General features: G+C 42.0%; 1 protein-coding gene across 3 annotated transcripts; it reads left to right on the forward strand.

Moving 5' to 3' along the window:
- Nucleotides 1-19: 19 nt before the first annotated feature.
- On the forward strand, nucleotides 20-18670 carry LOC104065305 (scaffold attachment factor B1). Of its 3 annotated transcripts, XM_054049902.1 has the most exons (21): nucleotides 20-409; nucleotides 2109-2196; nucleotides 3870-3934; nucleotides 4021-4299; nucleotides 5394-5456; nucleotides 6256-6283; nucleotides 7266-7764; nucleotides 8192-8241; nucleotides 8971-9071; nucleotides 10257-10406; nucleotides 10505-10605; nucleotides 11500-11645; nucleotides 12380-12468; nucleotides 12968-13104; nucleotides 13713-14006; nucleotides 14531-14677; nucleotides 15741-15780; nucleotides 16540-16652; nucleotides 17414-17526; nucleotides 17726-17792; nucleotides 18270-18670. In XM_054049902.1, exons 1-21 carry the CDS (start codon nucleotides 35-37, stop codon nucleotides 18394-18396), a joined length of 3072 nt encoding a protein of 1023 aa, XP_053905877.1. In that variant the 5' UTR covers nucleotides 20-34; the 3' UTR covers nucleotides 18397-18670. The 3 variants fall into 3 exon arrangements, 2 of the variants coding, with proteins under 2 accessions (XP_053905877.1, XP_053905878.1); XR_008447248.1 differs by lacking the exon at nucleotides 17414-17526 and having other exon boundaries at nucleotides 18270-18341; XM_054049903.1 differs by lacking the exon at nucleotides 2109-2196 and having other exon boundaries at nucleotides 344-409; nucleotides 18270-18667.
- Nucleotides 18671-19199: the final 529 nt, after the last annotated feature.

Here is a 19199-nt window from a genome sequence, read left to right on the forward strand (position 1 = left end):
AGTGTAGCAGGAGCGGCCAGCGGCGGCGTCGCGCATGCGCAATGAGAGGTTCCACGTGAGGTCCCCTCAGCGCATGTGCGCGGCCCGTCCGGCCCCTGCGGTGGCGGCACCTCCCCTTCCTGCCGCCATTTTGTGCTGCCGCCGCGTCTCCTCAGGGCCCGTTTGTTTTCATTCCGCCTCGCTCCCCCGCGTGCCCGTCGACACCACGGCCCCCATGGCGGAGAGCCAAGCGGCGGCCGCGCAGGGCGAACTCGCGCTCTTAGGCGGCGGGAATGGAGCCTCTGGGTGTGAGGGAGAAACGCGGCGGCGGCTGAGCGAGCTGCGAGTCATCGACCTGCGCGCCGAGCTGAAGCGACGGAACCTCGACAGCGGCGGCAACAAGAGCGTCCTCATGGAGCGGCTCAGGAAGGTGAGGGACGGCTGCACGGGGGGCGCTGCGGCGGATAGTGGCGCCGGGGGTGGGTTGAGGAGCCCGGAGGGAGCGGTTGGTCCAAGAAGTAGCTGCGATCCTGAAAATGCCGGGAAATGAACTCTCTAGACTCGTTTTAGAGCTGTAGAAATTAAGAAGCCTTTATCAAGCTTGGGCAGCGTGAAAGAGCGATCCCCATCAGACGTGTGCAGAGACGAGCTGGCAGAGATTTCCCACTTGCAGGCATACGGATAAATTTTCTCAGAAATCTTACACATATTCCCCAGGGAAGTGATGGCTGCCTCATCCCTGGAGGGGTTCAAGGCCAGGTTGGATGGGCCTCGGGCAGCTTGAGCCACTGGGATGTCCCTGCCCATGTCAGGGGGTTGGAACTGGATGATCTTTAAGGTCCCTTCCAACCCAAACTAGTCTATGATTCTATGTTTTCTTATATGTATTTGCTATTACCTTTTTAAGGACAAGTTTTAATGTTGTCATGAACTTCACAACAGTCCAATCACTTGCTAATTCGGAGCTGGCTGCAGCTTGAGCTCTTGCATTTGAGATGGGGAAAGACTGCAAGCAGGTGATTGCAGGAAAAGACACCTCTGTTGAGCACAGATCATACTGAACACAAGACTTAAGTGTCTGGAAAATCACTGAAAAAACATGGTATGAAAAGCATTCTATAATATAGACACAATATCAGTGGGACATTGTGTCTAACTTTCAAAAACTACAGTTGCTTGGATGAACTTTACTTTAGCTTAAATCAAATTATTCCAGTTTTTGTAATAGTAGCTACTTTTTGTATTGCCTGCATAGCACAGGGTGGCTCCTCCCCACTTCATGCAGAACCGGGCTTTGCCGCGCATTTTGTTCCCGAGTTCGCTAGGATCACAGAATAGAATTTTAGAATGGTTTGAGTTGGAAAAGATCTCGAAATTCCAAACCCCTGCCATGGGCAGGGACGCCTCCCACTGCTTCAGGTTGCTCCAAGCCCCATCCAACCTGGCCTTGAACACCTCCAGGGATGGGGTAGCTATAAGTTCTGCTCTGGGCAGCCTTGGGCCAGTGCTTCACCACCCTCACAGGAAAACATTTTTTCCTAAGGTCTCATTTCAATCTCCCCTCTTTCAGCTGAAAAATTGTTCTCTCTTGCTGTATCTCTTAATTCTTGGAATCAAGACTCCCTCTCCAACTTCCCTGTAGCCCCCCCCCCCCCCTTTCAGTACTGGAAGGCTAGTCTCTCTGCTTCATAGTGATTTTTTTTCCTGCCTCTCTAGCTGTAGCATGTACACTGTATCCTCATCAGAATGTTTGGCATGTTAGCAGCATGCGGCCCGCTCTGGTTCAACAGATGCATGCTGTCTCCTGGAGCCGAGGTTCTTGCTCTGTCATAACAACCTGGGCATCTACACTGTTACAGACGCAGTAGCACTGACCTTTTTTTTTGTCTAGGTTATGCTGCTGACTGCTTCTCAGAAACTTTACACCAACACGTTACTGATTGCTGTGCGCATGTTGCTTTGACCTGGTGGTTTTTGGCTTGGGTATCCACGTTTCTGCTAACTCATAGCTCTAGGTTCTTGTTTCAGTATTTTTCTGCCTCTGGTGACTAGTTCTTTAACTCAATAGAAATGCTCAAATCGAATTTTTATCTGTCTTCATATGTATCTTTATCTTTTCCCCTTATTAGGCTATTGAGGAGGAAGGGGGGAATCCTGATGAAATTCCAGTGGTTTCAGAAAATATCATGAAGAAAACTCCAAAAAGAAGCAGCAAAGGTACAGGGCAGTTAGAGAGGATCTCCACCCCATCCCCCTTGGGTTCTCTAGCACCTTTTACTCATTAAATGGAACCTTGCTAATCTTTTTTTTCCTGAAGTCTGCTTTTCCTTTTCCAAAAAGTACTTAGTTTAATTTTGGCACTGCTGCTGAATGTTTTGCAATCTTAAAGCTGAAGCCAACATTGCCTATCTGAGCCAGGTTTGGGTCAAACTGGTTCTCTGGAAGAAATTAAGAACAGTTGAACCTTCTGTTCTTTGATTCTGACTAATGTCATGTGTTTCTGGCACCCTTCCCCACGTTTGGACTAAGTTTCTAGGGATGTGTGGTATGGGATTAAACTTACCGGTCATTTATTCACAGAACTGTGTGCTATTTAATAAGGTGGATTTGGTCCTTTTGAAGGATCTGTTGGTTTGTTCCTAGAGTTCCCCGAAACTTGTAACAGGAATTATTAAGTAAAGCTTGACGCGGTGTCGGTGGTTTCAAAATAGGTAATTGTTTTTATACCTTTACTTTTGAGGAATTAAGTTAGAAATGCAGTGTTTCTAGCAAATTCAAAATGCTCTCTGTAGCTTGTTATGCTTGCGCTTTGTAGCTAATAGCTGTCTCATTTTTCTCCCTGGAAGACTGGTTTTTAATCAATATTTGAAATCAGATATGTTTTTAAGGCTTTGTCTATGCGTGAGGTTTCTAATCGTTCTCTGATGGTGAAACATGGTCTTGCATAATTTTTTAAAAATAGCTATTAGTTTTTAAAAATTAGTTAATTGGCAGAGTTTGGTCTTATTTCATAATCAAGTGTTGAAACTTATGTTAGAGCTGAGCAGAACAACTTGTTTAGATGAAGGATTTTAATTAAACTATTAGTTTTGGCTTACACAAACCATAAATTTGTGAGATGAAGCTGGAATGTTTTGCCAACTAATTTGTTTGACTCAGATTTTTGTCGTTGCATCCGATTTGGAATGACATTACATTTGCTTGCAGACTAAAATGTGAAATCTGAACTGGAATGAGAACAAATGTCACAACTGTGGGTGAAAGAGAGATCTTTGGTAATCGCGTTAGTTTTCAAGTCTCAGATAAATACCTAATGTAGGTTACAGTACTTTGGGATGGAAATAGAGATGTTTCTCTTGGCTGTAAAACCCTTTTCCATTTTTTATTGTAATTAACTTATAGTTTCGGAGCAAAACAACATTCATAAAAGATGAAGCAACTTCTTAACTCTGAGTTTGAGGGGTCACTATTTGGTGCTGAAACTAGTAAACTAGTGTTTTCAGTAAGGCCAGCTCTGTTACCATGTCTCACAGGTGGAAGAAGCACAGCAGAACTGTTTTTTTCTTTGATATGTGATGGGCTTTTTGTTTTGTTGCTTCTTTTTACCTTCTAGAAAATATCTGTAAAGAAATGAGAGGTTGAGGTAATAAGTCACTGCAGTCTCAACTGAGCCATTGTTGAGGGGAGTGCACAGCAGTGCTTGAACTCGTGACAATAGGATGTTTGTCAGTTACTGAACTGGGATGGGCTATAAACCCTCAGTCATGGAAAATCAGGAATAAGCAGATCCCTAAACTGAATGGCATACCAATGCTAATGAAAAAAAAAACCAAACTTGAAGGATACATATTGTTACCTCCTTTTCATTCTAATGATCATAATATTGTTAGGACGTAGACCAGATGAAGAGGGAGTAGAAGATAACGGCCTGGAAGAGGATTCGGGAGATGGACAGGTACGTGAGGCTGTGTTTGAAGCAAAGTAGTGATAGCGTTGCTTTCAAGTTACAATGACTATTATATACTTTTTTTCTTTTTACAGGAGGATATTGAAGCAAGTTTGGATAACTTGCAGGATATTGACATGATGGATATTAGTGTGTTAGATGAAGCTGAAATAGATAATGGCAATGCGGTAGATTGCGGAGAGGATTACAGTGCTGATAATATTCTTGACTCACTGTCTGATAGTAAAGAAAATGCTGATGCAGAAGTGAAAGAACTTCCAGATCAGCCTACAGAATATGCTGTAGGTAACTTGGAGGCATCCCCACAATTTTCAGAAATTAAAGAAGAATCAAGAGAAATACCAGTAGTGATGGTATGCATCTCTTATGTGTGTGGAATCAAGAGTTGTTTTTTTATTTAATTAAATAGCAAAACAGTAGCTAAAGATTATTTGAAACAATTCGGGGCTCTACTGGTTCTCATCATTGCTTTTTCTTCTTTTACATATTTGTAGAAGTAGCATTCTTGATTTTTAAAATGCTTAGATGTTGTTTGTACACATGACTATGCAAATTAAGCATTTGTTTTAATCATGCTTTGAATTCCCTGCTTCACTTTATGTTTACGTTCTCATTTTCATATCTTTCCTTTATTTAAGAAGACATGTGATGTTTATTTACTTGAGCTGAACAGCAACGTTCTGGGAATACTTTAGATTATTTTTCTGTTAAGATAGGGTCTTGCAGTTACTCAGTTGTTGAAAGTATTTTGTGTTGGCTTTCCATGTCTGTCTGGCTGTTAGATGATAATGTTTTTTTCCCAAAGTCAGGTGTTTATCTTCTGAAATGTCCAACAAAGCCTTTGAAGACAGTTATATTTTTGCCCCACCTAATAGGGAAGTGTAGCTCTTTGTTGGGTGTGCACATGGTGTCGTTAGTCTGGACTAGAAGATTCTAAAGTTGGGTTGTTCAGTGTCCCCCAAATCTGAAAGCTGCAGAAATAAGCATGACTTCCTGTCCCCAAGCATATCCCTGCCCCACAAAAGTCCAGCAGAAATAGCCAGGAAGCAGTTTTTTTCAGTGGCTGAACTACAGAAGTGTGAATTAGCTCCTATACTCTTTTATCTGTAAAGAAAACAGCTATTGAGTCAGTAAACTTTTTGGCTCTATGTTGTTACTGAGAGAAAGAGTACAAGAAAGTTTGCTGTAGGAATCCTCATCCTTAAAAGTTTTTTGGGAGCTGACCAACATTTGAGAGGTAATGGAGAAAGCTTGTTCAGTTGGTGGGGACTGGGAAGAGGCGTGGGATTATTGGCTGGCTCTTATCCTTACTGGTTGTTTTAGATGGTAGATACGTTTGCCTAATGTCAGTTGTCAGTGAAAGTGAAACGTTTGATTTCTCATGCGGGTCTCATTCACAATACCATTCTTTATAGATAACAGAATGTCTTTCATTTACTTTTTAAAGGTAGAGGTTGAAGATGTTGGAAACACTTTAGATGCTTCTTCATCCGATTTAACTGTAATAAAGGTAAATAGTAACCAGTTTTTCTTTACAAACAAAAAAGCGTCGTGTGTACCATATAAAGTGTATTGTGTGCTGAACCAGTGTTTGTACGGGTAGTACGCAGCGAGTGCATTCTTATTCTGCGAAGAATAAGGACTTAGGCCATTTTAATTTAATCATGGGGACAGTGACGCCTGTCTTATCAGGTCAGATATATATATAAAATGTATTTATCGTAGTGAGTTTGGGTGAGCGGTTGGATTCTTTTTATGTTACAGAAACCAACTTAATGCCTTACCTTCTGTTTAGCGTCCATTAAAAGTGCACATATCTCATGTTGACAAGAAGGCTAAAACTGATCTATTCCTGAAATACTGGCCTTGTTTCCAGACAACTCATGGTAGGATAAGGACACTTGTAGCTCCAAGTGAAGCTGGTGTTTCTGTTGATCCTGTTTTCAGAAAGCAAAACTCATAGAGTAGAATCTAGAGGAAGTGACACAGAGAAGCTTTGCTCTATGCTGCTTAAATTTGTGAGTTTATTTATCCATGCAAATGTGTACCCTGTGTTTAACAGGTGTCTGAATTTGAGAAACATATTTTTACGCATTTCATAAAGCTTGAAGATGTTAAACAGTAATGTTAAACCTTCTTGGGAGAAATTGATTTAAAATGCAATGTTTTCAAAGCTGAAATAGGAGGTATTGTAGTAATTGTTTCCTTAAATTCTCCCCAGTCTTGGGAGGGTGAGGTGCATCATTTGGACTAACATCTTGATTTCTTATGGTATAGTGATAGATCTCTTTTTATCTTTTTCACTACAGGAACTTGAAGAATTACCTTTGGAGCCAGGTACTGATTTTTTTGGGTTGGTGTTTTTTTGGTTTTTTGATTCGTTGTTTGATTTTTGTTGGGTTTTTTTAATTTGTTTAAATTAAAAAAGAAAACAACAAAAAAAAGTCTTGGGCATTGAAACAGTTTCATTCTTCATTTAATTCTTTTTGTGTCCCTCGTTGTTTGGGGTTTTTTTTCTAAATGCATTACTGTACAGTACGTTATTATGATGGACAATCCAGGTCATGCAGGGTCATAGAGATTGGAAACCCAGTCATATCACCAGATCTGTGTGTAACCGCTTTATGAAAACGTGCATTTAATGAGAGGACGTGGCTCCTTAGAACTGTTGCCTGCAGTGAAGTTAAAGAATGAGCCTTAAAGAAGTAGAGGTTCTGAAAACAGATCTTGTGATATCACACCGTACTGTAGTTCTGTGAATATAAATACAGGAGCGTAGGCGATGCAAGGCTGCAAGAACAGACATTAAGGAGTGCCTGACTTCGGAAGAAGGAATACATTCTCATCGCAGGAACTTTCTACAGATCCTATTAGCTTTCTGGACTGCAAACACACTCACGCACCACCAGAAGATGCTCGATTCTCATGTTGGACTCTGCTAAAAGAATATCACAGAAAGTTGGAAATTGAACCCTCAGTGCCTTGATACGTTCAGTTAAGCATCTCGGACTCTGGAAGCTAACTAGAGAAGAAAGCTGAACGCTTTGATGAAGAACATCAAGGATCAGCCAGAAGGTTTTTGTTAACTCTGTGGGGGCATTTTTCTTGCCTGTTTACACTGTAGGGCTGATGTGGTAGTTTGTGAGCGAGGAGTTAGCGTAGGGCTTTTAACACTGTGTACACTAGGGTTTTCCAATCTCTGTGTAGCTTAGAAGTTCTCTTGGTGTTAGTGTGGCAGCCATGCCAGTTCCACATTTGTGATTGCTGTATTTCCCTGGTGATTAAATCTTGTGCCATTCTATTCCTGTTAAATCCGTAGAAAATGAGAAAATACTCGACATTTTGGGGGAAACTTGTAAATCTGAAGTACTTAACGAAGAAACTTCCGAAGCGGAGCGGCCACATGCACAGGAAGCGAGTAACGCGTTGCCAGGCAAGAGGCTGGCGGAGGAAGAGGACGCTCTTGCCGCCGCTCAGTTGGAGGAAGATGCTTTAGATTTGGACAGCAAATCGGCACAAGCTTTGGCAAGGAAGGAAGCAAAGCGTTTAGTTGTAGCAAAAGGGGAGACAAGTGAACAGACAATAGAGGAAGAGAAGCCGGACTGTGAATGCGTAGTAGTAGAGAGCGTAAGCGATCAGAGTAGCAAACGCTCCCAAGGCCTGGAAGCCTCTAGTGGGGAAACAGCGGAAAAAGGCGCAGGTCCCGAAGGCAAAGCTAGCAAAGAAGATGGCAAGAAAAGCGAAGAGAAAGCTAATTCTGAGGAACCCCCTGCTACTAAAGAGTCCTCAGCCAGTGAGGGCGGTGATCAGAAAAAGAGGTTTGTTTTTTCTCCGTTCTAGACCAGATGCTATCTTTTTTCATTGGTCATTAAGTGATGCGAATAAGCTGTTTCCTTCAATTGGCCACCGCGACTGATGAAATTGTAGCCTATTCCTAAAGAGTCTGTTTTATTTCTACATGTGCAGACATTTTATTTTTTTTTAAGCGCAGAGGGTTTGATTTCTTTCTTTCCTCAACCTTCAAAGGTTGTTTTCTTAAATTACTGTTATTTTTGTCAACTGGAAACCAGAATTGTCCATTTATGGCTACGAATCCCATATTTCCTGTCACTGTTCTATAAATTTGCAAACATAGTGTTTATTTCAGAGCAAATTTACTGGTAGGTATCTGATTTTAGTGCACAATCTAGAATTAATATTCTGTTTGTGTATGATCAGTTGAATAACGTGGTGTTTTGTCTTTAGCGCTGTTGATGAGGACAAAGATACAAAGATAAGCCCCAAAGATGAGAAAGGTATGTTTTGGTTTTTCGGTTTTTTTTTTTTTTAGTAAGTCCAAATGGCTTAAAAAACATTACAGGGTCAAATCTAACCATTACTTGTAAGTGAGTTGTAGTAAATAAGCATTTGAAGGATCGAATAGAATAGCAGTTCTGCTTGCTTTTTGATTTGCTTTTCTTGCATTGCTTATTTTCGTGTCTGGTTAACTCCCTCACCATGTGTATCTGTACTGTAATAATTATATTGGAGTCCCACTGGCTTTGTAAGTGGGGATAGGTACCAGCAAGACCAGGATTTGTCCGAAAGATCTCAACAGCTGCCTAAATATATAGATTTATACTCAGGTGAGGACTGTTCATTCAGTGAACTCTTGATGCAGTTGTAACATAGGCCTTCAAAGCATGAATTGCAGATCTCGGTTCATGTAATTTCTGGAACCTTACTAACCCACAGTTCTGGTAAAAGAAGTCTCTTGTGAATTAACATTTAATGCTTTGTAATGCTAATAAAAATTATTGAAGTGTAGGAAGACAATGTGTAGATTGAAGCCTGTGGGCTGTTCAAATGCATCAAGAGTTTGGAGTTGAGAAGTTCATTTTTGTAGGCTGCAACTTGTCTGTTGATTTTGAGATTGTTTTTATTTCATAAACCTCTTCCAATTAAAGTGGGTTTTGGGGAGATGACTTTCACTGTTGCGTTCTTGCACTGCATGGGCTTTTATGTTTGGGCTTTTTGTACCCTAGGCCGTGCTGGGAGTGGTTCAGGCAGAAATCTGTGGGTTAGTGGGCTTTCCTCCTCTACGAGAGCTACAGACCTGAAGAATCTTTTCAGCAAATATGGAAAGGTACGAAGCAGTTATGTAACTTAACAACTTTGTCCCTTTAAAAGAATGACCATAAATCTATTTTTCCCAATGAATAACTGGGTAGGCAAAGCACTTTCTTCTATTGAAACTCTGTGTCTGTAAGTAGCATACTTTAATCTAGAAGGTGGTCTGAAATGGGTAGAGAGGCAGGCAGAAATCCAGGTTTCAGAGAATCTCTGTCAAATATGTATAAAAGTAAGGCAGTCCTTGATAGGAGGGACTGGTGGGTCAGCATCTGTTGTGCTGTGGTCTAATTATACCTCTTGGGTGTCCAGCAATAGTTAATGCTGGTTTAAACTGTTCCATTTCAAAAGGTGTTCCTTTGAGAAATCTAGTCTTTGAGGGCAGACTTTGATTTGTTCTTCCATATCAGCTAGGACACGCGAGCAGAAGTTGTGGATGGGAGCTCTTTCCATGACTATCTCCCCTTCCTCTTGATACATTCCTGAATGTAATTAGTTAAACGCCTCTGTTGCTACGTGTGTGTCCGTGCTGTCAGAGATTGTTTTTGTGGATAGAAGCTAGCAGAGGTGTCCTGTAAGAAAAAGGCAATGTGGTGGTAGTTTTTTGTTTGGATTTTTTGAATGAATATTATCACATCCTCACTGTCCCTGCACATACAACGTCTTCCTAAAGTTATTGACCTCTCAACCACTCGAAGATGAATTGCCTGAGCTGGCTATTATGGCAGTCTCTTTCTCAGCAGAGCAGTATCAACAGACTGCTCCACAATCAGATTTGTCCGTTTAATACAATTCTGTTTCATACTTTTTTCAGAATCTATGTGGAATGATCTAAAATTTGAACCTTCTCAGCTGTGTTTGTGTTGCTGTTGACTTGAGCTTGTGTGTCAACACTGTTCACATAATATTCTGGTGAAGTAGTCTTTAGTGAGATGCTTCTAGAACACAGTTGGCCCAACAGCATAGAGGTTGAGTTAAAACAGCAGTCTTACCTTTGCTGCCTGTCAGACGAGCTTAGAAACGTTGAAAATGTCTTCATTCTTCTCATCATGCAATGTTGTCTGCTGGGCATATTTCCTCCCTGTGAAAAGTGAATAGGTGCTACGCTGTGTGGGGACTGGTGGAGCGGCTCAGATTATGATTAAGTTGAAATTTATTTGGTGACAAATATGCAAACACCAAATATTTTTTTCCCCCAAAGGTGGTCGGTGCGAAAGTAGTGACAAACGCTCGCAGTCCTGGTGCTCGCTGTTATGGCTTTGTTACGATGTCAACATCTGAAGAAGCTACCAAGTGTATTAATCATCTCCACAGAACGGAGCTGCATGGAAAAATGATTTCTGTGGAAAGGGTAAGTGATAGGTATTCCGTGACAGTGTAATGGAATTAAAAGTGTGCCAGTTTCATGTCTGTCTCTTATTACAAATATATTTCTGGCTAAAATTCTAGGCGAAAAATGAACCAGCTGGGAAGAAGCCTTCAGACAAGAAGGAAGGTGAAACAAGGAAGGAAAAAGACAGGCACCATCCTTCGGAGTCCAAATCTGAGAAGTAAAGTACTTTTTGGTGTTTTTCTGTGCTGAAAGGCCCCTCATTTGAAGTGCAACCATGTGACCAAAGCAAATAGTAACTTGTCATAGAATCTCAATTTCCTGTTTCGCAATGCATCTGAAATAGGAATATTACTTGAAACATTGAAATTGGTGTTTGCAGCAGTGAGTACGTCTTAATGGGCCCTGTTTGGAAATACGGAGCTCGGCATGCATTTTAGTACCAAAAATTATTAAGAGATGCCAAGTCAACTTGTTTCTAGATAAAATCGGAACCATTCATTCTCTGATCTGACTCTTGGTTGGTCGGTTCTTTAACTGACAAATACATTTCTGGGATTTAGTCTTATATCTTTGCATGGTTAGTGAGTGATAGTCCAGTATTTGTTTTTCAAGTGGTCTGTTGCTTTTGAAAGGGCAGTTTGCTTTACTGCCTTTTGTTCTCTCATCAAATGTAAAAGCTGTGGCTGATTTGATGCTTTGGCAGGCTGGCCTGCTTGCATCGAATGTTTATGGTATTTGTGTATGAAAGCTCTTTTGGTGGTGCTCAACCTCTTTCTGGGTGGGCCCTCTTCCCCCTATGCCGAGTGAATCTTACTTATAGGCAGAATGGAAGAGTTCTCTTCTAGCACACTAAGTCTCCAAATATTCAGAAGGTTATCTGTTTCCCATTTTTCATCAGCTTTAGCTTAGTATTAGTTGCTGTTCTTAATTTTATGTGCAACTATGCATTGGCTCCGGCACAGCAGCATGGAAGGTGTTGCCGAGGGGAGCTGACAGTATTTTTTGTGTTTTTTTAGGGAGGTGGTTTTCTTTTTTAACATAGTTGGCTTGCGCGGAGTGGTTGTATAGCACTTCTTATTACGTTCTGTATTAAAGCAAAATCTACCTGTAGGTCTGTCGGTGTTAAGAAGGAGGAGAAGACTGACAAAAAAGATGATGCTAAGAAATCAGAAAAAGATGGAAAAGATGAAAAAGAAGGAAAAGAGAAAGATGAGCAAAAGGCCGGATCCTCTGATAGATCTAGGGCAAGCAAATCAGGTAATTCTGCTGCCTTTCCGAAATGCTATTTAAGGATACTTCTTTTATTTAAAAAATGAGTACAAAGAATATAAGTGACTGCAACAACAAAGCTTTTGCTTTGCATCAAAAAATATTTCCTCTACCAGCTAAGTAAGAAATGGAAGAGCAAGCATAAGTGTTCAGAATCGTGGCTGATTAGACGACTTCAGCTTCTGCAATCCTCAGTGTTTGTATCAGATGCAATTCATAATTCAGTAAAAAGACCATGAAGCGTGCTTAGTAATACTGAGGTCTTCCTGATGAACAAAAAACACCGTCAGAAAATATCTCGAAAACTTAGCAACAAAGTTTTCATAATTACTGGGCTTTAAATACTCAAAAACTTTGAATTTTATGGAACTGTTGCTGGGTTTAGAACTGACACAGTGTGAGAGTCTGTGTGCCTTTCTGGCTTTTTTTTTTTTAAAGTTGTGGCAAAGGGAAATATTTTGCAAGCAGAGGAGTGAAATTAAATTTGTTTTCTTTTAACTTATACCTGCCAGAAAACATGATAGTTTTGTGATAGCTTTAGTGCTCCAATCCCAAACTTGGCCAAATCTTGGTAAGCTATTTAAATTGTGAATGTATCTGCCGTAAGTTAATTAACACTTCCGTGAAATAACTTTTTACTGCTTAATATCATGACAGTTTTAAATCTTTCAAGATTTTTTCAATGTCTTGCATGTTATTCTTGGTTATATTTTGTTTTCTAGCGAGTCGTGGAACTGAAAGGACAGTGGTAATGGATAAATCTAAAGGAGAACCAGTTATTAGTGTGAAAACATCTACATCAAAAGAGAGGGTAAGTGCAACTTCCAGAGAAGCATTTGTGTAAAAATAGGCATCAGATACCTTTATATGCATATGTTTAAGGGTTTTTTGCCTTGCGTATTAGCATTAGTGTCTGTTATAGGTGCTGCAAAGGTAAATGCTAATGCTTCGCCTACTTTAGTTTCGCCGCTGTCCTAGTTGAAGTAATAGAGTTGCAATATGAAAATAGTATTATGTGTTTCTCTGAGTGTGGAGTGCAGCGACTGGTGACCTTTAGAACGGTGTATCGTTTGCCTCTGGTGCAAGTCAGATCATGTGCCCCTGGTATTTATATACATTTAAACTCTAGAAGTTCTAACCCAATTCAGGGTGCTTTTCCCCAACCTGCTTTCCATGGAATTCCGCCGTTATTTAACTCTGGGAAGGTTCGTTAGGTTTTGTTCAGGTTGGCATAAGGTAGTCCCTTTGCCTAGGGATTTTAGCTAAAAATGGACTGCGTTTGGCTAATGTATTGTTTTGGTTTAACTCAGAGTACAAAAAGCCAGGATCGCAAATCCGAGAGCAAAGAAAAGCAAGATATTTTATCATTTGATAAGATCAAAGAACAGCGAGAACGTGAGCGTCAGAGACAAAGGGAGCGAGAAATCAGGGAAACGGAAAGACGCCGGTGAGTTCTCCCGGTTTTCCTCTGCATTTTGAGTGGCATTTGTTTTAACTTCCCTTATCTGTTTGGAACAGGCTGCAAAGCAGTGTCGTGACGGCTCACCAGCATTAGTATCTCAAGTAGATTTGATACCAAACTATCAGTACGACAAGCATAATGCCAAATCATGAATGTTTTTGCTACTGGAATGAATGTTGTGTAGGCCTGTACTTTTTGGGAGCCTCTTATTAAATAATAACACTTGTAGGCACTTTCAGATCTTGCGTTCCCCTTGCTCAGTTTTGGATTGCCATACTTTGTTTTTCCCTGGAAGTTTGTAAATTCTTTGTTTGTCAATCTTGAGTCTTAGGGCACACTGTCCTCTATGAAGGTTTTGTGGGAGCTGACTTAGAAATGGAGTTATGTACACAGAGCGCTTCCTTCTTCTGTAGGGACTTCCCCCTCCAAAGCAGCTACAGATTAGTTGAGATGATTGACATTTAAGCAGGTAGTGAGAAAAATAAACTTAAAAGAATAAAAAAGCAAACAAGAAACCCCACCCATAACAAGGAAGCATTAAAGTTTAGACTTGAGATTGTCAATTGAAAACAAAATATCTCTTTTTCAAATAGAGAGAGAGAGAGGCGAGAACGAGAACAACGGCTTCAAGCTATTCATGAGCGGGATGAAAGACAGAGGCTCCAGAGAGAACGAGAGCGACTTGAATTTCAAAGGCAGCGTCTTGACAGAGAGCGCTTGGAAAGGGAGAGATTGGAGAGAGAAAGAATGCACATAGAGCAGGAAAGGAGACGAGAACAGGAACGGATCCAGCGAGAGAGGGAAGAGCTGCGACGTCAGCAGGAACAGCTGCGGTATGAACAGGAACGGAGATCTGCCATGAGGAGGCCTTACGATCCTGATGGCAGGTAATGATAACTGAGATGACATTCCAAACTCTCCAACCACACCTAGTTTATAGATAGAGCGCTCTAAGGCATGTGTATCGAAATTGTGTATAGTCTTGCTATATCAGTTGTGGGAGCTCACAACTGAAAGACTACTTATGTGTTGCTTTTAACTCTTTAATATTGATCTTAAGAAAGGGCAAGTGTCATGCTTGTAAGCCTGTAAGCAGAGTTTTATTACAGCAGGTTTAAAATTCCTGTTTGCCAAAGAGGAGTGACTGAGAAACGGTGTATTGACTCTAAAGCACAGTTGTTGGTGGGAGCAGATATAAATTCCCTTCTCATTTCAGCATGTGCTGAGATTAAACTTTTTGTATGATGTTGATAAACCTAGTTTCCTCTGAAAAGGAAATGGAAAACACAGTTTTTTTAATTATAAGTCCGAAATAATTGTTCACGTAATTGGATTGAATGAGATTTGACATCAAGAGAGCAGGAAAGGACGATTGTTTTGAGATTAGCAGTAATTGTGACCTGTTTTGCAGGCGAGATGACCCGTACTGGCCAGAGGCAAAGCGAATGGCAATGGATGATAGGTACCATTCTGACTTCGGTCGTCAAGATCGCTTCCATGACTTTGACCACCGGGATCGTGGCCGATACCAAGATCATTGTCTGGACAGATTTGCAAGGCACTGTCTCTTTTTTTCTTATATCTTTATGGAAATTAGGTGTCCCTTTTTCGGTTAAGAATGACTTGAAGGGTGCCAAAAGAAAGGGGCTTCTGCATTTCTTGTGTCTAATTTTATACGTGCTTGCAGTCCAGGGTATACATCATAGAGTTGTGGAATGGTTTGGAGTGGAAGGGACCTTAAAGCCCATCCATTTCCACCCCCTGCCATGGGCAGGGACACCTCCCACTGGATCAGGGGCTCCAAGCCCCATCCAGCCTGAACACTTGAACACTTCCAGGGATGAGGCAACCACTGCTCTGGGCAACCTGGGCCAGGGCCTCCCCACCCTCACAGGAGAACATTTCTCCCTGAGATCTCATCTGACTCTCCCTTCTTTCAGCTGAAAACCGTTCCCCCTCATCCTGTCCCTGCCCTCCCTGATCAAGAGCCCCTCCCCAGCTTTCTTGGAGCCCCTTTCAGTCCTGGAAGGGACATAAAATTTATGGATATATCAGGAAGAGCCTACATAAAGATGATAAACCAAGTTGCAATTTAGTCTTCTGTGATGCTGAGGGAGATCCTACAGTCTCTCTCGAGATATATGGAAATCTGGTTTATGAATCCCTATTCATTAACCTTAGGTTTAGCCATTTCCTTTTGCTTTAATAATCTGCCTTTTGCTTTTCATCTTTGCAGCCTAGCTAACACAGATGTTTAGTTCCACAGAATGCAGAGATACTTTCTGTGTTGTGCTGTTGAGACTTTTGTTTTGCTCTCAAAAGGTTTTGATAAAAAACACACAGTTTTGTTTGTCGCTCGTTTCTGGTACTCTCTCTTGGTACCATTGAGTACCTGACCGTGATTTAGTGATGCCTTCCTTACCTAATTAGTCATAGATGTTACTTTGGTATCATTTTTCTGCGCTATGAAACAAGAACTCATTTGAATATCTCACCACTAAACATTGGCTCTCTCAGGTTTACAGCCAGATGAAGACAAATTTTCATGCACCGTTTTGTATGGATATCAGAATTGCGATTACTGTGTTGATTCAACTGCAACTTCCTTGTTCTTATTGCAGGAGAGACGGCTCAAGAGGAATACCCGATCGAGATGGGCAGGTGGGTTATAACCAAATAACAGCTTCTTAAATGCAGCCACTACTGGGTTTAAACTGAGCACGTGTTCAGGCAGCAACTGTTTTTGCACACTAATGTGCAGAATGTAATCTAATTTATTGGCTCTCTAGGGCGGTAGCCACAGATTAGGGTAGGGGGAAACCTCCAAGCGATGTGAACTATGGTACAGCGTCTTTTCAGGCTGGTATGTGGTGATAAAAAGTTTGCTGCTTGAGTCTTTGGTGTCTGTAGTGCATGAAGAGGGAGTTGCTATGGTGTCTTAACCTTAGCTGATGAAGAATCCCTACTCTGATGTTTGTCTAAGTGGTCTGTAGAGTATAACTGCTATCATGATAGAACGAAGCAGAATTGTGAGAGGAGAGGTGTGAAAATGAGTACCGCAGTGGTACACAAAGCCTTTCGTTGCTCAAGAGAGAGAGGAAGAAGGCAGGTAGTCTGTGTAAAAATGAAACATCTGGAGTCAGAATGCAAGCCTTTATAAAATCCTGCTGAATGCAAAACCCCACCCTGCTGAACACAAAGCCCGCTGTCATCCACGAGCGGTGTGGAAGCTGTGCTGTGAAAATAAACGCCTAAAGTGAACCACATGCAGCAACAATGGAACCACTGAAAAATGAGGCAGCTGGTGTTTTATTTTCTGATGGCACATAGAGGGAAAACTTCTGAGAAGCTGAGTATTTTCTATCCTGAAAGAAAACCTCTATTGATTCTTAGGGTAACTCTGTACCATTTGCCTTCCAGCACTACCCAGATGAACGCCACGGAGGGCCCGATCGTCACTCCCGGGATAGCTGGGGTGGCTATGGCTCTGACAGAAGAATGAGTGAAGGGAGAGGGATACCTCCACAAACCCGGTTAGTGCTTGTGAAATAAGGGAAGTCATGTGTCGGTTCTTAACCTTTTAATGCTCAGTGAACCTTCGAAGGGTGACAGTGGAAGCAGTTTGACAAGTGTGAATCCTCTCTCTGGATACTTCCTTCAAGCATCTGGAGAAGAAAGGAATTCACATGTGTAGCTCCCCCATGCACCACGAGAACGGAGCATTGTTGTGAGTAGAGAAGAGCTGCTCAGACAGCTCAGCTCATAACTGGCTCTCTTGTAAATAACTTTCTTTTCTACAGATGGGATTCAATCCTGTACCGGCTGCTCCAGTAATGCCTACACAAGTCTCATTTGTGGCTAGTGGTCAGGTTTTAAGGAAATTGAGTTCAAATCTCTGCAAGAATGGGTGTGAGGAACTGAGGCTCGTCTGGAATTGTAGCGATTTCTCTTTAAATCAACCAGTTGAGCTGGGCAGATGTTCTGTAATATTGAGTTCTGCATAAATACACCAGACAGGAATGGCATTCGATGAATTGTTTAAGCATTTTAGTACATTGTGATACTCATGGTGTTTCTGCGGATCAGAAAAAGACTTGCTTTGTTGTGTGAAGGACGCTGTTCAGCAAGTTTCTCATCATTTCTCTTTGACCAGTTTCTGTTGCAATGATGGGGCGGCTATAGATACAGCTCGATTAGCGATTAACTGCGCTTCTCTGGGGTACGGTGTGGCTTTACCCTATGCTGCTAAATGGATAAGGGACGCGCCTAGAAGATGTTCTTTTATTTTTTTAAGAGATGGACGTGACTGGGGAGATCATGGTCGAAAGTTAGAGGGGCATCAAGATCGTTCATGGCAGGGAAATGTGGCTGGAGGAATGATGGGACGGGATCATGAGAGATGGCAAGGTACACTTGCTGCTTACCAGTGTGATCGTGGTTTTCTCTTACCAATTACTGCTGCTGAACTCCTAGTGGCAGTTAAAATTCCTATGGAGCTTTAACAACATTGCCGAGAATGCCAATAAAATTCTGGGAACGAGGTGGCTTTTTTTATTAGGAAAACACAAAAGTTGGTCTCTTTGTTTTCTTCTTTTTCTTAAACCAGGTGGTGATAGAAGCTTGCCTGGTCAGTCAGGACCAGGCCACGGGATGACTCGAGGAGGGATGTCGGGGTAAGAACTGCTTGTTCTGGTTCCCTGCGTTCCCACAATGGATCAACCCAAAAGTATAGAAAACTCCGATCAAATTTAGAGAAGTGTTAGTTAAAAAAAAAGTGGGGGACTGTCTCACTAAACCCAGTGTCCTGCCTCTTGGAATGAGCAGCAGCAAGTGGTTGCCAGAGATGAAACAGCAGCACCTTCACAAGTGACCATAGGAAACCCTGTGCTTTGGGAAGTTTCTTCCTAAGCCACATTCACAGGATCATGGAAGGGTTTGGGTTGGAGGGGACCTTAAAGCCCATCCAGTTCCACCCTCCTGCCATGGGCAGGGACACCTCCCACTGGATCAGATTGCTCAAAGCCCCATCCGACTTTGAGCTTCTGCTTCACTCTGGGTTATCAAGTAGAAGAAAACTAAACCAAATATCTTTTCTCAGGCTCAGTGTTGACTTTCTGGGTAATTTTTGATTTCTCTCGTCTTGGTTTTAGGCGCGGTGGCTTCACACAAGTTGGAAACCAGAGCCAGGTGATGCCGAGTAGCGGAATGCCAGGAGTGTTTGCAGGCCAGGAGCGGCCAAACAGAGCGCCTGAACCCCGTGTGACCCGCCGCTACTGAAAGCACTATACATTATACATATACATATATATTTTTTTTTAATGCCAGATGATAATGGTGGAGAATTTTATTAACCAGGATGACCTTGAATTTGTGATTACAAAAATCAAGACTTGCTGCCGCATTGTAGCCAAGTATTCTGTCAACTTGTCGGTTTGGTTTCCATATTTTATTTTTTTTTTGTAATAAACGTGTTCTGAGTCAAACATCACTTAAGGTTTCTGTTAGAGAAACATTCCATTTTTCAAAAGTAATAAAATCGGTTTATGGCTACTAATTTCTTGTTTCTAGAGTCTTTGGCCAGACGCCTCGTGGAGGGGCGTGAGAGGCAATAAAGGGAAGAGAAGGTTGTGCTTTCAGCTCTGCGAGGCCAAGAGATGAGTCCGTGAAGCTATGGATGTGAATGTCCTTGTCTTCATTTGAGAGAGAGGAAGGATCAGTGTGTTCTCATTGATTTCTCCACTGGTAGTGGCACCATAAAGGAGTACGAGTGGAAAGCGCCACCACCACTCCCAGCTGGAGATGCTGCCGGTACAGCTCCGTATGTTGTAGGTCAGTTCTGATTTAACCACGTCTGGTGTTGACTGGAAAGTGAAACTCAGCCCTGATGCCTGTTCCTCCCAGTTTCTGTCCCTCTCCACTGGTCTGTGTTGCTTTCTGTTCTGCTTGTGACCCTTCTCTCTCCCCAGCCCTCTGCCCAGCCCTGCAGCTCTTCCCTTGCTGCCTCTCCCTCTTTTTTTCTCCCCTAAGGCCAAGGACAGTGAGCAGAGCTGAGCTGCTCTCTGTGCCCCTATGAGGCTGAG

This window comes from Cuculus canorus, chromosome 27, assembly GCF_017976375.1.
Source record: "Cuculus canorus isolate bCucCan1 chromosome 27, bCucCan1.pri, whole genome shotgun sequence".
Taxonomy (NCBI): Eukaryota; Metazoa; Chordata; class Aves; order Cuculiformes; family Cuculidae; genus Cuculus; species Cuculus canorus.

Coding starts and splice junctions, on each gene's coding strand:
- LOC104065305 (XM_054049902.1), top strand. CDS start 35: ATGCGCAATGAGAGGTTCCACGTGAGGTCCCCTCAGCGCATGTGCGCG. Junction 5,457..6,255: donor CCGATTTAACTGTAATAAAG/GTAAATAGTAAC, acceptor TTTTCACTACAG/GAACTTGAAGAATTACCTTT. Junction 6,284..7,265: donor AGAATTACCTTTGGAGCCAG/GTACTGATTTTT, acceptor TTAAATCCGTAG/AAAATGAGAAAATACTCGAC.